Raw genomic sequence first — 16667 nt, 5'->3', positions numbered from 1 at the left:
CTACAAATAGAAAAGCGACCACGTTTGGGGAGGGTATGTGTTGTGGTGACCGTTGTGTATTATGTAAGACTGATGAATCACAGATCTGTACCCCTGAAACAAATAACACACTGTATGTTAGTAATTAAAAAAAAAAAAAAAGAAAAGAAAAGCAACCACTTTCTGCAAGTCTTTTTTAACTTTCGTTTTTACAATTACATTCTATCCTTTCATTGTATTTAATTTTATTTTTGTATATATATATATAAGTTTTTCTTTCTTTACAGTTTTGGGATGTAGTTTTCTAACAAACAGACCAAAATACACACAGGATCCAGTGTATTTCTCTGTTCTGTTCACCTGATTATATTCTTTTTACTGGTTCTGAGTCTCTTCTAATTTGTTTAGTGTATATTTCACTGGGGTTGTTGTCGCTCTTTTAGTATTTTGTTCACTCATTCATCTATTTTCTGGACAGAATGACAAGACGGAAAAACTCAGCTCAAATAAGAGAACTAGAGGCAGTAATGACTGCCAAGGACCTAATCAGTATGGATATAAGAGGTCAGAACTAGAATTCAGAATAACGATGATAAAGATACTAGCTCGGCTTGAAAAAAGTATAGAAGACACTAGAGAATCCCTTTCTGAAGAAATAAAAGAATTAAAATCTAATCAAGTCAATATCAAAAAGGCTATTAATGAGATGCAATCAAATATAGAGGCTCTAAAAAAATGGAGGCTCTAACTGCTAGGATAAATGAGGCAGAAAGGAGAAGTAGTGATATACAAGACAAAATGATGGAGAATAAAGAAGCTGGGGAAAAAGAGAGATAAACCACTGGATCACGAGGTGAGATTTCAAGAGATAAGTGATACCATAAAGCGAAACAATAGTAGAATAATTGGGATCCCAGAAGAAGAGGAAGGGGGGGCGGCAGAAGGTATATTTGAGAGATTATACTGGAGAACCTCCCTAATCTGGGGAAGGAAACAGGCATTCAAATCCAGGAGGCACAGAGAACCCCCTTCAACATCAATAAAAACAGGTCAACATCTCGACATATAGTAGTAAAGCCTGCAAATTTCAGAGACAAAGAGAAAATCCTGAAGGCAGCTCGGCACAAGAGGTCCTTAACCGACAAGGGTAGAAACATTAGACTGGCAGCAGACCTAACCACAGAGACCTGGCAGGCCAGAAAGGACTGGCATGATATATTCAGGGTGCTAAACGAGAAAAACATGCAGCCAAGAATACTTTATTTATCCAGCAAGGCTGTCATTCAAAATTGAAGGACAGATAAAGAGTTTCCAGGACAAACAGAAACTAAAACATTTGTGATCACTAAACCAGCCCTACGAGAAATATTAAAGGGGATCCTTTACGCAAAGAGAGAGCCCCGAAGTAACACAGACCAGAGAGGAACAGAGACAATATACAGAAACAGTGACGTTACAGATAATACAATGGCACTAAATTCATATCTTTCAATAGTTACTCTGAATGTAAATGGGCCAAATGCCCCCATCAAAAGACTCAGGGTATCAGATTGGATAAAAAAGCAAGACCCATCGATATGCTGTCCGCAAGAGACTCATTTTAGACCCAAGGACACCTCCAGATTGAAAGTGAGGGAGTGGAAAACCATTTATCATGCTAATGGACATCAAAAGAAAGCTGGGGTAGCAATCCTTATATCAGAGAAATTAGATTTTAAACCAAAGACTGTAATAAGAGATGAGGAAGGACACTATCATAATGAATTAAAGGGGTCTATCCAACAAGAAGACCTAACAATTGTAAATATTTGTGCCCCTAACATGGGAGCAGCCAATGACATAAACCAATTAATAACAAAATTAAGGAAACACATTGATGATGATACAATAATAACAGTGAATGACACACTGGACTGTGGGAAACAGAACGCCACAACAACCACTGGTGCATATTCGTTCAGACTCCGAGATCTCTGAGAAAACTCAATTTGCTGGGTTAAAAATAAGCCGAAAGGATCAGAGTGAAATGCCCTTGGGACGTGTGTGGTCTGTTCTAAAGTATGGAGCAGAAGATGTTTTGTAGATAGGAAGCCACCTGTAAACAGCACACTGTGCACTCCCCTCTTTGTTCCCTGGAACTGTAAATAGCACACTGTGCACTCCCCTATTTGTTCCCTTGTCCTGTAAATAGCACACTGTGCACTCCCCTCTTTGTTCCCTTGTCCTGCTTTAAAGATTCTTATCATACAAGCTGGACTAATCCTATGTACATGGAAGAATGTGCCTTACGAAGCCCCTGCTGTAAATCATTATAGATCTATATCGCTGTAGAAGGTATATAAGATTATGGAAAATAAACCTCCGGACCTCGGGCTGATTGCTCGGGATCCCCTGTGCCTCCCTCTACTGTCATCTCTTTTCCTCAGTTCCTTCACCGCCCCAGGTCCACGACTCTCTGAGGTCGACACTGGACCAGATGGACTTCACAGATATATTCAGAGCATTCCAGCCTAAAGCCACAGAATACACATTCTTCTCGAGCGCACATGGAACTTTCTCCAGAAGAGATCACATACTGGGCCACAAATCAGGTCTCAACCGGTACCAAAAGTATGGGATCATTCCCTGCATAGTTTCAGACCACAATGCCTTGAAACTTCAACTCAATCACAGGACGAAATTCGGAAAGAACTCAAATACATGGAAGTTAAAGAGCATCCTATTAAAGAATGAATAGGTCAAACAGGAAATTAAAGAAGAATTAAAGAATTCATGGGAACAAAGGAAAATGAAAACACAACTGTTCAAAACCTTTGGGATGCAGCAAAGGCAGTCCGAGGAGGGAAGTATAGAGCAACAACAGCCTTTCTCAAGAAGCAAGAAAGGTCCTAAATACACAACCTAACCTTACACCTAAAGGAGCTGGAGAAAGAACAGCAAATAAAGCCAAAACCCAGCAGGAGAAGAGAATTAATAACGATCAGAGCAGAAATCAATGAAATAGAAACGAAAAGAACAGTAGAACACAACAACAAAACTAGGAGCTGGCTCTGTGAAAGAATTAATGGGATCGATAAACCCCTGGCCAGACTTAGCAAAAAGAAAAGAGAAAGGATCCAAATAAATAAAATCATGAATGAAAGAGGAGAGATCACAACCAACACCAAGGAAATACAAACAATTTTAAGAACATATTAGGAACAACTATATGCCAACAAACTAGGCAATCTGGAAGAAATGGATGCATTCCTAGAGACGTAGAAACTACCAAAACTGAAACAGGAAGAAACAGAAAACCCGAAAAGACCCACAACCAACAAGGAAATTGAAGCAGTAATCAAAAATCTCGCAGCAAACAAAACTCCAGGCCGGATGGCTTCCCTGGGGAATTCTAACAAACACTTAAAGAGGAATTAATGCTTATTCCTCTGAAGCTGTTTCAAAAAATAGAAATGGAAGGAAAACTTCCAAACTCTTTCTATGAGGCCAGCATTACCTTGATCCCAAAACCAGACAAAGACCCCACCAAAAAGGAGAATTACAGACAATATCCCTGATGAACACAGATGCAAAAATTCTCATCAAGACACTTGCCAATAGGAGCCAACAGTACATTAAAAAGATTATTCACCACAACCAAGTGGGACTTATTCCTGGGCTGCAAAGGTGGTTCAACATCCACAAATCAATCAACGTGATATGCTACATTAATAAAAGAAAGGACAAGAACCGTATGATCCCCTCAATGGATGCAGAAAAAGCATTTGACAAAGTACAGCATGCTTTCTGGGTTAAAACTCTTCACGGTGCAGGGATAGAGGGCACATACCTCAATACCATAAAAGCCATCTATGAAAAGCCCATGGCGAATATCATTCTCAATGGGGACAAACTGCGAGCTTTTCCCCTAAGGTCAGGGACACGGCAGGGATGTCCACTCTCACCACTGTTGTCCAACACAGTACTAGAAGTCCTAGCCTCAGCAATCAGACAATGAAAAGAAATAAAAGGCATCGGAATCGGCAAAGAAGAAGTCAAACTCTCACTCTTCGCAGGTGACGTAATAATCTAGGTGGAAAACCCAAAAGACTCCACCCCAAAATTGCTAGAACTCATATAGGAATTCAGCAAAGTGGCAGGATATAAAATCAATGCACAGAAATCAGTTGCATTTCTATACACTAACAATGAGACAGAAGAAAGACAAATGAAGGAGTCGAACCCATTTACAATTGCACCAAAAACCGTAAGATATCTAGGAATAAACCTAACCAAAGAGGCAAAGGATCTGTACTCTGAAAACTATAGAACACTCACGAGAGAAACTGAGGAAGACCCAAAGAAATGGAAAAACACTCCACGTTCATGGATTGGAAGAACAAATTTGTTAAAATGTCTATGCTACCACTACCCAGAGCAATCTGTGCATTCAATGCAATCTCTATCAAAATACCATCAACTTGTTTCACAGAGCTGGAACAAATCATCCTAAAATATGTACGGAACCAGAAAAGACCCCAAATAGCCAAAGGAATGTTGAAAAAGAAAACCAAAGCTGGTGGCATCACAATTCTGGACCTCAAGCTCTATGACAGAGCAGTAATCATCAAGACAGTATGGTATTGGCACAAAAACAGACACATCGGCCAATGAAACAGAACAGAGAACCCAGAAATGGACCCTCAACCCTATGGTCAACTAATCTTTGGAAAAGCAGGAAAGAATGGCCAATGGAATAAGACAGTGTCTTCAACAAATGGTGTTGGGAACATTGGACAGCCACATGCAGAAGAATGACACTGGACCATTTTCTTACACCATACACAAAAATAGACTCAAAATGGATGTAAGACCTAAATGTGAGACAGGAACCCATCAAAATCCTAGAGGAGAACACAGGCAGCAACTTCTGTGACCTGGGCCGCAGCAACCTCTTGCTAGACATGTCTCCAAGGGCAAGGGAAACAAAGACTTCATCAAGATAAAAAGCTTTTGCACAGCAAAGGAAGCAGTCGACAAAACCAAAGACGACTGACAGAATGGGAGAAGATATTTGCAAATGACATATCAGATAAAGGGCTAGTATGCAAAATCTATATACAAAGAACTTATCAAACTCCACACCCAAAGAACAAATAATCCAGTCAAGAAACGGGTGGAAGACGTGAACAGACATTTCTCCAAAGAAGACATTCAAATGGTCAACAGACACATGGAAAAATGCCCAACATCACTTGGCATCAGGGAAATAAATACAAATCAAAACCACAATGAGATATCACCTCACACCTGTTGGAATGGCTAAAATGAACAAGTCAGGAAACAACAGATGTTGGAAGGGATGCAGACAACGGGGAACCCTCTTACACTGCTCGTGGGAATACAAGCTGGGACAGCCACTCTGGAAAACAGTATGGAGGTTCCTCAAAAAGTTGAAAATAGAGCTACCCAACGACCCAGCAATTGCACTACTAAGGATTTACCCCAAAGATACAAATGTAGTGATCTGAAGGGGCACCTGCACCCCAATGTTTATAGCAGCAATGTCCACAATAGCCAAACTGTGGAAAGAGCCCTGATGTCCCTTGACAGATGAATGGATAAAGAAGATGTGTAGATATATACAATGGAGTATTACTCAGCCAATAACAAAAATGGAATCGTGCAATGACGTGGATGAAACTAGAGGGTATTATGCCAAATAAGTCAGTCAGAGGAAGATAATTATCATTTCATTTCACTCATATGTAGAATTTAAGAAACAAAACAGAGGAGCATAGGGGAAGGGAGGGGAAAATAAAACAAGATGAAATTAGAGTGGGAGACAAATCACAAGACACTCTTAATTATAGGAAACAAACTGAGGGTTGCTGGAGTGGAGGAGGGGAGAAGGATGGGGTAACTGGATGATGGACATTAAGGAGGGCACCTAATGTAATTAGCACTGGGTGTTATATAAGACTGATGAATCACTGAACTCTACCTTGGAAATTAATATACTTTATGTTGGTAACTGAATTTAAATTTACAAAATAATATAAAAAAAAGAAAATATAAGCCAAACCAAGATAACTTTTGATATGATTAAACAGTGACACAGGTTTTTAGATATTAAAATACTTGTTGGAAGGGAAGAACACTATTAAAAGGAAATATTACCAAAGAACAAAGATATCTTGCAGAAACTGTTCAAGATGGACAATGAAAATTACAGTTGTTATTGTTAAAGGAACTGTTGTTATTATTTAAGGAATCATTAAAGAGTAAGTGTAATATTTTGGCAAGTATTTGTATTTAATAAAGTAAAATTACAGTTAAATCAGTTAATTAATGGCTAAAATTATCTGAAATATTACAGTCTTACCTAGTAATCTCTTTTTCTAATTCACCATTTTTCTTCATTTCTTGATCCAAACTACATTCCAGACATTGTTTCAACTCAATATATTTCTTTATCTGTCCCTTTTCATCATTAGACTTTGAAAAAATTTTTAAAGAAAATTATATTTAAAAATCTAGATACTCATTCTTCTCATAAAATATTATTTCTCATGAATTTATAAGTAATAACGTGTTTAGAAAGGCTCATGAACTACATTTTATAAATTCTATAAATTTATAATTTTAAATTTATATAATGTAGTTTAAAATCTATAATTTTAAGTTTTATATAATATAGTTTTATAAACCTGATGCCAATAAATACAAATTTCAAATATAAGGACCTTTCTTAAAAACAGCTTAAACTGATTTTACATTTTCATCATTATTTTTTCTAGAATTTAAATTGCCAAAATTTACTTATTAAATACGGAGGTTCTTACCCATATTAATACTACGTGTTAATGAAAAATTTTAAAAAGTGGTTATATTTACATTTTAGTTTCTAAAGATGCCCTAGAAACATTTTCATCCATAGCTTAAGATACTCTGGGTTTTGTGAGATCATACCTTTTTAAGATAATCTCTGAAAAATTCCTATGCAGTCCCCATTACAGTTTTGATGATCGCCTGACTTTAGAATGAGATACTCTCATTCTCTGCAAGCATTGCAAGCATCTCCACAAGGTTTCAATTTCTTCTTTTCTATTAACAACCTTTCTCTTTAAATAAAGTTTAAATCTTCTCGATATTACATAAAAACTTTTGCTTAACTCTTGCAGCTTTTTCTATCATCCTGCTTCTCCCCTTTCACTGGACTTGAGCATTCTTTAATGTGTCATCTCACCCACAGATTCATCTTTCCAACACTTAGTTTCTTCTTTTACACTAAAATCGGAGTTTCAATCCTGGAATTCCACTAAAAAAATTTTGAGGGTCATCAAGGATCTTTTTTTAAAAGTCTTTATCCTGCTTTACTTCTCAGCAACAGCTGAAAACAATGACCATACTCTCCCTCTGCTCTCTAATCCCATTTTATTTCTAAAGGACAGCAACCGCGGTTAGTCCCTGACCCTTGCTATTCCCCTTATCAAATCCTCTCAGAGTTGGTTAAATCTCAAGGCTTCAAAACCCGATTCTCTAATCTACATTTCCAGCCTTGACCCCTTTACTGAGGTCATCTCTACTTTTTGATCTTCCTTCTAGTTCCTCATAGACAATATTCTCAACCACACACTCAAAAACCATTACCTGATGTGGATTACCTTTATAGACAGCTAATATTTTTTAATTTTTTAAAAATTTATTTATTTGAAATAGAGTGCATGAATAGGGGAAGGAGCAGAGGGAGAGGGAGAAGCAGACTCCCAGCTGAGCAGGGCTCGATCTCAGGACCCTGATATCATGGTCTGAGCCGAAAGCAGGTGCTTAACTGACTGAGCCACCCGGGTACCCCTAGACAGCTAATCTTGTACATTTTATGTTGACTGTTTTTGGTATTACTTTGAGTGTATTGTTATTTTGTCATCTCAGGGGGCACCCTTACCCTTAGGATGCTGACCACCATACTCTGTCTTGCTTTTCTTTTCTGATGCAAATGTTTCTCACAAGGGTCAGACTATCAATTGTTTGTCTTTGTTTTCTTTTGAATAATTTCCTATTCCATAGAGATTGGATCTTATGGAAGTCTTCTTCTGAAGTTCTTTTCAGACACATACTTGACTATATGGTTTGGAAGCTTAAGTCAGCCTAGAGCTATCTCTTCTTCCCAGTCCAGATTCTTCACCTCAAAACTATGTCCATCAAATCTCTTAACCCAGGTAGTCTCTGGCCTGGGGATTCATGAGATAAAATCCTTCTAGAGATGTTAGGACTATGGACTGAGTTGGTTGAAAGCTAAGCGTTTGTTTCACAGGGTAGCTAATAATTTTATGTCATAACCCTAATTCATTTCCAGTGGAATCTACAGAATACCTACGGCTATTCTTACAAACTTTACAAGATTTGATACCTTTCTTAATAGATTTCTATATGACACCGTAGGGGGACAACTCCTGGCATTCTCATTCACATATTGTCACGTTACTTGCTCAATGAAAACTATAGTAATACAATGTGACTAATTTATAGGAAATCTAGGAAAAAAATTATTTTCGATGTTTCTTTGGCCACAAAAAGGACCAGTCAACAGAATGTGCTAGTTCCCCTGGTAGGTATAGCAGTATAATGAAATTTGCAAGGATGCAGCTTTTGTGACTAAAAGAAACTAGTGGTAGGTGCATCTAACTCATTGTTCCAACCTAGGACTCAAATGCAATCTTCTCATCTTAAATCATTGGTAGCCTCTCCTATGAAGGAGGGTATAAATGGCATGATAATCTGGTTCTGCCTGGTAAATAGTTATATAGTTTTCACTACGTATCAATAAGTTGGAATCCTGGATTGCACATTAATCTTTTCTGCGATTGGATTGTTAAATCTCTGAAAGTCTGATTAACTCAAATTAATGAAAAAAAAAAAAGTTCCTGAACTTGCAGTGAATGCTAGGAGCACGATGTTACTCTGTAAGGCCCTGATTGAGAAGTCATTTCCACTTTTCCACTGGCATCTCTTTTCCTTTCCAAAATCCAACAGAGAGAAAAATATATTCCTTTGAGGAAAATGTTTGCATAATGACCTAGTAGTCATTCTTGATGAAGACAACAAATTACAAATTTATAATTACAAATCACAACAAATTATCATGAGAGTAATCCATTCTCAAATCTCACTGAAGGGTTTAGATTACAAGAGAAAGTCAGAATTCAAGATCAAATTATGACTCAAACTTTGGGAATTTTTAAACATACTGAAAAATATTAGTAGGGACTGAGACTTTTGTATGCCAATACTCACAGCAGCATTACTAACAATAGCCAAAAGGTGGAAAAACTCAATTGTCCACTGCCAGATAGATAAATAAAATGTGGTATGTATAAAATATTGCTTATCTTAGACTACCACAATCTTTTTTATTACAATCTTACTATAAAAATTATTAATTTATGAATTCAGTCAAGTTCATCTATAAAGAGGAATTATACTACCAGTAGCAAGTAGCAACAATATGAATACAATAAACATTTTTATCAGTGAGAATTTTCATATTATCTAAAATAGTCTTATATACTACTACTAGAGAAATAAAAATTCCTTTTCAGTAGGACAGAAATTAAGAGACTAACTTACCAAACTTGTACTTAACAGGTTTTCCTGAAGTTGTTCAATTTTGCCCGCTTGTTTTTTGACTGTAACTTTTAACTTGGCATTTTCAACTTCAAGCCTAAAATGAATATTTTAAAATTATTCTCACACATAAATTTTAAAAGTACCGTATAATTTCAAAACAAACATCTGAAGGTCTTACATAAATTCTTAAAAATTTAAAAAGTAGAAGATTTGGCAATTGTGCCATTTTTCTGGTTGTGTTTTATAGTTAATGTGCAAAATTTAAAGATAATATGCAAAATTTATGCATTTCCAAATAGCGCAAAGCTGAAATTTTTATCCAGCTTAACAATGATATACTTATTATCATAACTGATATATTTCTCATCCTACACTGCTTCTCTGCTTTCTAAATACTCAAGTTATTTTCTGTGCTGCTTTAAATTGTACTTTTGCACGTGATCTTTCAACGTCTCAATACATCTTACAGCCTCTGCATGTCGATCTTGTGCTTCTTGCAACTAAAAAAGAAAAAAAAGAAATACTTTTAACTACTGGCAATCTAGTATAAAACCACCATCAGCTGTTTTTGTAAATAAAATTTTACTGGACACAGCCACACTCTCCTCTACGTACTGCTTTATGGCTACAGCAGATTTGAACTGCTGCAACAGAGACCTATGGCCTACATAGCCTAAAATATTTACAGGGAGTCTGCTTCTCTCTCTCTCTCTCTCTCTCTCTCTCTCTCTGCCCTTCCCCACTGTTCCTTCTCTCTCTCAAATAAATAAAATCTTAAAATAAAATAAAATATTTACAATCCCCTTACAGAAAAGTTTGCTGACTTCTCTAGTTACTAAAATGTCACATTTTTAATGTTTTTAAATTATAATTTATCAACTAAACCTACAAATTTATATATTGGTCAAAGGGGGAAAGATAGGAAATTACCTTATGGTAAACATTTCTAATTTTGTATTCTAAGTACCACATCAATTATAGTTTTAAATATTCACATATGTGAATGACCATGGCTGTTCCAGTGATTATAAAAGTTAACATGTTGCTTTCAGTGACAACTAGATATTTCATGGAATAGTATGAGAGGCATTATCTTCGTAGGAATCAGAATGCCTGGGGTCTGAATCCCAACTCACTGGGTATTAGCTGTGTGACCTGGAAAAAATTAGTTAAAATCTCTGTGTCTCAGGGGTGCCTGGGTGGCTCAGTCATTAAGCGTCTGCCTTTGTCTTGGGTCATGATCCCATGGTCCTGGGATCGTGCCCCAAGTCGGGCTCTCTGCTCGGCGGGAAGCCTGCTTCTCCCTCTCCCACTCCCCCTCCCACTCCCCCTGCTTGTGTTCCCTCTCTCACTGTGTCTCTCTCTGTCAAAAAAAATAAATAAAATATTAAAAAAAAATTTCTGTGTCTCAGTTTCTTCTCTGTAAAATGAAGATAATAATAGTATCTACCACACTGGGATGTTGGGAAGATTAATTTAGGAAATATACATGAACTATTTATTTTTATTTTTATTTTTTAAAGATTGTATTTATTTGACAGAGAGAGAGAGACAGCGAGAGAGGGAACACAAGCAGGGGGAGTGGGAGAGGGAGAAGCAGGCTTCCCGCGGAGCAGAGAGACCGATGCAGCACTTGATCCCCGGACCCTGGGATCATGACCTGAGCCGAAGGCAGACACTTAACAACTGAGCCACCCAGATGCCCCTATACATGAACTATTTAGAAGGGTAGCTGGCACACACCAAATTCTGTCTGCAATTAGCATTATCATTGTTGCTGTAGGTTATGTTCTAATAATATTTGATATTTTAGGCAGATGGCAGGCCAATGAAAGTGGTCTCTTATACAAGTTATACTGAAATCATTCTTCATACCACTGAAAGTGGCAGCAAATGGGGAGCGTGAGGCCCAGAATACATCCTCAGTACTTCAAAAAAACTTTTACCAATTCCACTAGCTACCAGTACTTTTTTCCACTTATAATAATTTTAACTTACTTCCTCGCTATACTACTCAGTGGACAATCTCATGGACTACAGGGCAAATAGTACCTCCTAGACTGAGTAATAAATATTTACATGACTATCAGAGGCAAGGTAAAGCCACTGACGTGGAAATAATGGACTCTTGCTAAATCAACATTCCCAAATCATTTCATGTTTATATTATCTTAGCAACTGTCTGTGTTACACTGCTTTAGCAAGTACTCTGATGAATACATTAAGGCTACATGGTATGGCATATCAGAAAAAACTGTCCCCAGGGGTGCCTGACTGGCTCAGTGGGAAGAACATGCGACTCTTGACCTTGGGCTCATGAGTTCAAGCCCCACAATGGGTGTAGAAATTACATAAATAAATAAATACACAAACAAACAAACTTTAAAAAAGAAAGGTAAAAAAAAAAAAAGGAAAAAAGAAAAGCTGTGCCCGGAGCTTTATAGTTGGTAAAGTAATCTCAGCACTGGCTGCAAAATGAAGAAAGGCAAATTTAGACTGTTTTTCCACAGTGAGGGGGAAAAACAAGCATTTGCTTGAACACTTCTCCTCTGTCAGATTAAATGCTTTCAATTTTACATTTAATTGCTTAAAATACATTTAGAATAAAAGCTTTATTATGTCAATGTTTTCAATCAGAAATTATTGATATGGTATAAAGTACTAATTTTTTAATGTTTTATTTATTTATTCATGAGAGTCACAGAGAGAGGGAGAGAGGCAGAGGCAGAGGGAGAAGCAGGCTCCCCGCCTAGCAGGGAGCCCGATGCGGGACTCGATCCCAGGACCCTAGGATCACGACCCGAGCCGAAGGCAGACGCTTAACAATCTGAGCCACCCAGGCGCTCCTGAAGTACTTAATTTTATCCTAAAAACTGTTAAGTTAAAATATTCTCAATTTATACAAGGATAGGTACCATGCATATCCCATATTTTCCCCCTCAGATTAAGGTGTACTTAGAAAGACAAAATTATCTCTCATGAAAAAAATAAAACCAATGTAAAATAAAGGACTAAATTGTTCTGCATAGACTAGATGAGACAAGTGTGAAGAGAGTAAAGTCAGTGGGAATTAGAATAGTCAGAGAGAGCTTCATGGAGAATGAGAGACTATGAGCCAGGTCTGAATAGTGTAGGATTCGGCAAGAGGAAGGGAAACTAAAAGGACAGAAAGGACAGCATGAGTAAAAGGCTGAGAGATGGTGAAATCAACCCAATTAACTCAGAGGATAAAATCTGATGGCAGGGAAATAAAAACAGATGTCCAGACAATAATTAAATCAACCTTCAGAGCAGCATTATTAATGGCCATAAAGTGGGAAATAACCCAAAGGTGCATCAAATGATGAATGAACAAGGGTTTTGGCCCACAATGGAGTACTGTTTGACAACAACAACAACAAAAAAAACCCAAAAAACTGAAGCACTGATATATGCTATAACACAGATGAACCCTGAAAACATTAAGTGAAAGAAGCTAGTCACAAAGGACCACACATTGTGTGACCCCCTTTATATGAAATATTCAGAATAGGCAACTCTATAGAGGCTGGAAGTAGACTGGTGGTTGCCTGAGGCTGGGGGCTCAACGGCTAAGGGTTTCTTTCCAGGGTGATGAAAATGTTCTACTTGATGGCAGTGATAGTTGCACAACTCTATGAATATAATCAGAAACACTGAACTATACATGTTAAATGGGTGAATTGTATGGTATGTGCATTATATCTCAATAAAGTTTTTTAAAAAAAGTTTTTAAAAAATCCAATGGGGGCGCCTGGGTGGCTCAGTCATTAAGCGGCTGGCTTCGGCTCAGGTCATGGTCCCAGGGTCCTGGGATCAAGCCCCACATCAGGCTCCTTGCTCGGCGGGAAGCCTGCTTCTCCCTCGCCCACTCCCTGCTTGTGTTCCCTCTCTCGCTGTGTCTCTCTCTGTCAAATAAATAAAATATTAAAAAAAAAAAAAATCCAATGGCAGGACCCATTCTTAATTTCTTAATTCTCTCTTTTGGGTGTATATAGTACACATGATCTGAATATTTCTATGCATTTACAATATATCTAAAAGGAAAAGAAAATGAAGGAAATGCCTAAGTTCAACTGGTTTGTAAAATGACTTTTCTGTACAAGTTATCCTAAAATCAGTACAGATTCTATATCCGTTCACAAAAGTGAACATGAGAAATAAGACCATTTTCTGAAACATTCCATTAAAGATTATCTTCTGATTTTATATGGCTCACCTCATCGTGGTAACAGAGATATCATTAAAAAACATTGCACCTGGGTGACTCAGTTGGTTAAGCATCCAACTCATGATTTCAGCTCAGGATCATGGAGTCGAGCTGGCGTGGGGCTCTGTGCTGGGCAGGGAGTCTGCCCGAGATTCTCTCCCTCTCCCTCTGCCTCTCCCCCCACTCACGCGTGTGCATGCGCACGCACTCTCGCTCTCTCTCAAATAATACCTAAATCTTTAAAAAAATTGTTTAGTAGGAAAAAAAAGTCCTTCAATTTCTGTGAGGAATGATGCATAAGTCTCAACTTTCCTAAGGGTAAATACTGTAAGAAAAAAAAAATGTATAACACAAATAGCAGAATGAAAGTCAAAGTTTAAGAAATAAGTGCATTGTGAAGATACTAAAATTACACTAAATTATAATGAAAATACAAAAGAAAATGGTCCATGGAAATTAGCATCCTAAAACACTTTATATTAACTTGCTACAGATTAACTGTTGACATGCTACATTTAATACATACCTGACTTCTGATTTGACCTAATTTCTTCCTCAAATCCTGTGTCTCATCTTCTAAATTAATACGGCAACGTGATATAACCTCCAGTGAAGCCTCTGACATAGATTGTATTTTTAGGGCATCAGCCAGTTCTAGTTGAAGGTGTCTCACAGCTACCTAATAAGACGTTTCTGCTACTGATTTTATAAATTATCTTAGTATTAAGTTATGTTAATAATATGTAACTCTAATATATGTACTTTGAAAAATATCACCACATACAGGTGTTATCCTCCTGCCTAGTCAGTGTTATGTTACTTAGATAATTAATTCAGCCCCACTCTCCATTCCTTGTTGATGAATCTGCAAAGTTTCCCACCCTACTGAGGTCTCAAAAAGAAATGGGTATATAGGTGGGCCTAGCAGCGGTAAATTCTACATGATGAAATGTTTTCCCTCTTTTTTATTAGAGGCTTACATTAATGTCAAAGTTCCTCACATATTCAATCCTCTGCTCAAATCCTTCCAATAGATTACTATCTCAGAACAAAAGTGAAGTCATTCTAATGGGCTTCAAGGCCCTAGATAACCTGGCTTTCACCTCCCTCCCTGACCTCCATTCCTGCTACAGTACAAGAATCCTGCCACCCCCCATTAGTCTGAAAATGGAGATCCAATGCCAAATTAATATATTACAGATACAATTCTCTTTGTATTGGACAAACTTATGCCCAAATGATAGTCACTGAGCTTTGAAATAAGCAAATTATTTGTAAAATTGCCTTAAAAAATTATAAATAGCAGTGGGAAGATTAAATCAAACAGTTTTGCTAAAGCTCACCACACTTGTCCCAAATTATGATTTAATGAAAAGTGCCTGCAAAGAGTTAAAAGGTCATAAGATACATGATTTCAGACTAAATATTCAAATTTATATAAATAAAAATAAAATTATTCCAACCTAAAATGTATAAAAAGCTACCAAAGGAAAAGGACTGAGATACAGCATCTACACTTCAGTTCATGTGGGAAATCTGGAGTAAACCGTCAAGTGAATCCACTTAATTGAATCTCAATTTCAACATGCTCATTGCAGGTATGAACATTTCCATTCATCTATTCATCATGGTATTAAAATGTGGTGACAAAGATTAAAATTATTATTTTAGCAGTATAAGGCTAAATTATTAGTATCAGCCTACTATTAACAATTTATAACTTAACCTCTTAAACTTTCATAGATGACACAACAATTTTATTCAAATTAAAGCCCCTCTCAAGTCTAATTTTTATTTGCTGGATACAAGTTATGCTGAATTATAGTCTATATATTTTTTATATTCAACTAGATTCAAAATTCAGCCATAATCATTCAGGTCACGATCTCGGGGTCATGAGGTGGAGTTCTCTGATGTGGAGCCCTCTTGGGATTCTCTCTCCCTCTCCCTCTGCCCCACTCCCATTCATGTGCAGGTGCACTCTTTCTCTCTAAAAATAATAATGATAATCAAATATTACTTTGAATTTTCTCTTAGAAAGCTTGAAAAATATTTATCTTTCTGGATACTTACTTCTCTTTCTACTTTCTCCTTTTCATACTGACACATTCTTTCTTTTAAAAGATTGCATTCATTGCTTAACTCTCTATTGCTTGCTTCCCCCAAAAGACCTTGTTTTTCACTTTCAGCTTGAAGTTTTTTTACGATATCCTGAAACTGGTCCTGGATATTAATTACTACATTTTCTTTACTGGCATCTTTGTTGTGAGCATCATCTAGTTGCTGTTGAAGCAACATATTTTCACTTTGTAGTTGAGATAATCTCTCCACTAAGGATTCCTGCTTTCCAATGTATTTATTCACTTGATCTTGTTCATTTTGATACATGTGTTCCATTTCCTTTTCCTGACACTGTGTTTGACTTAGGTCTCTTTGTACACATTAAAAAAAAAAAAAAAGTCAAAAGCTTAAGAGAACTTAAAAAAAATGTTCAAAAGAAGTAGCCTTTTTAAATACAAGGATTTTTATCCTGCATGAATAACTCAAATTTTAATTTAAATGACAGCTAGATTTGTCATAAAGTAAAAACACAAGAAGATATAGTATGTGAAAATAAAATTTCTTTACAAAACATTTAACTGGTTCCATCATAGTCTCAAGGTGATTTAGCTTGTATTTTAACATAAAAAATCCAAAACTGGGGTGCCTGGGTGGCTCAGTTGGTTAAGTGTCCTACCCTTGGTTTTGGCTCAGGTCATGGTCTCAGGGTTGTAAGATCCAACCCTGAGTCGGGCTCTTCATTCCGCGCAGAGTCTGCTTGAGATTCTTTTCCCTCCCTCTCCCTCCCCCT

The 16667-nt window shown here is 37.0% G+C and overlaps 1 protein-coding gene across 9 annotated transcripts in view; it reads right to left on the bottom strand.

The window, feature by feature from the left end:
• The window catches only part of LOC118546253 (ankyrin repeat domain-containing protein 26-like), a 108806-nt gene that overhangs the window by 30874 nt on the left and 61265 nt on the right, over positions 1-16667 (bottom strand). For 6 of the 9 annotated variants that reach the window (XM_078075284.1, XM_078075285.1, XM_078075290.1 and 3 more), the window contains 4 exons: positions 14343-14495; positions 10018-10088; positions 9589-9682; positions 6344-6456 (listed from right to left, as the gene is read on the bottom strand). In XM_078075284.1, the coding sequence (XP_077931410.1) occupies positions 6344-6456; positions 9589-9682; positions 10018-10088; positions 14343-14495 (431 nt within the window). The remainder of the gene's footprint in view (positions 1-6343; positions 6457-9588; positions 9683-10017; positions 10089-14342; positions 14496-16667) is intronic. The other 3 variants (XM_078075289.1, XM_078075286.1, XM_078075291.1) reach the window with 3 other exon arrangements.

Source organism: Halichoerus grypus, chromosome 6 (assembly GCF_964656455.1).
Source record: "Halichoerus grypus chromosome 6, mHalGry1.hap1.1, whole genome shotgun sequence".
Taxonomy (NCBI): domain Eukaryota; kingdom Metazoa; phylum Chordata; class Mammalia; order Carnivora; family Phocidae; genus Halichoerus; species Halichoerus grypus.
The sequence above is the reverse complement of the archived record's forward strand: the minus strand, read 5'-3'. Positions and strand labels throughout refer to the sequence as shown.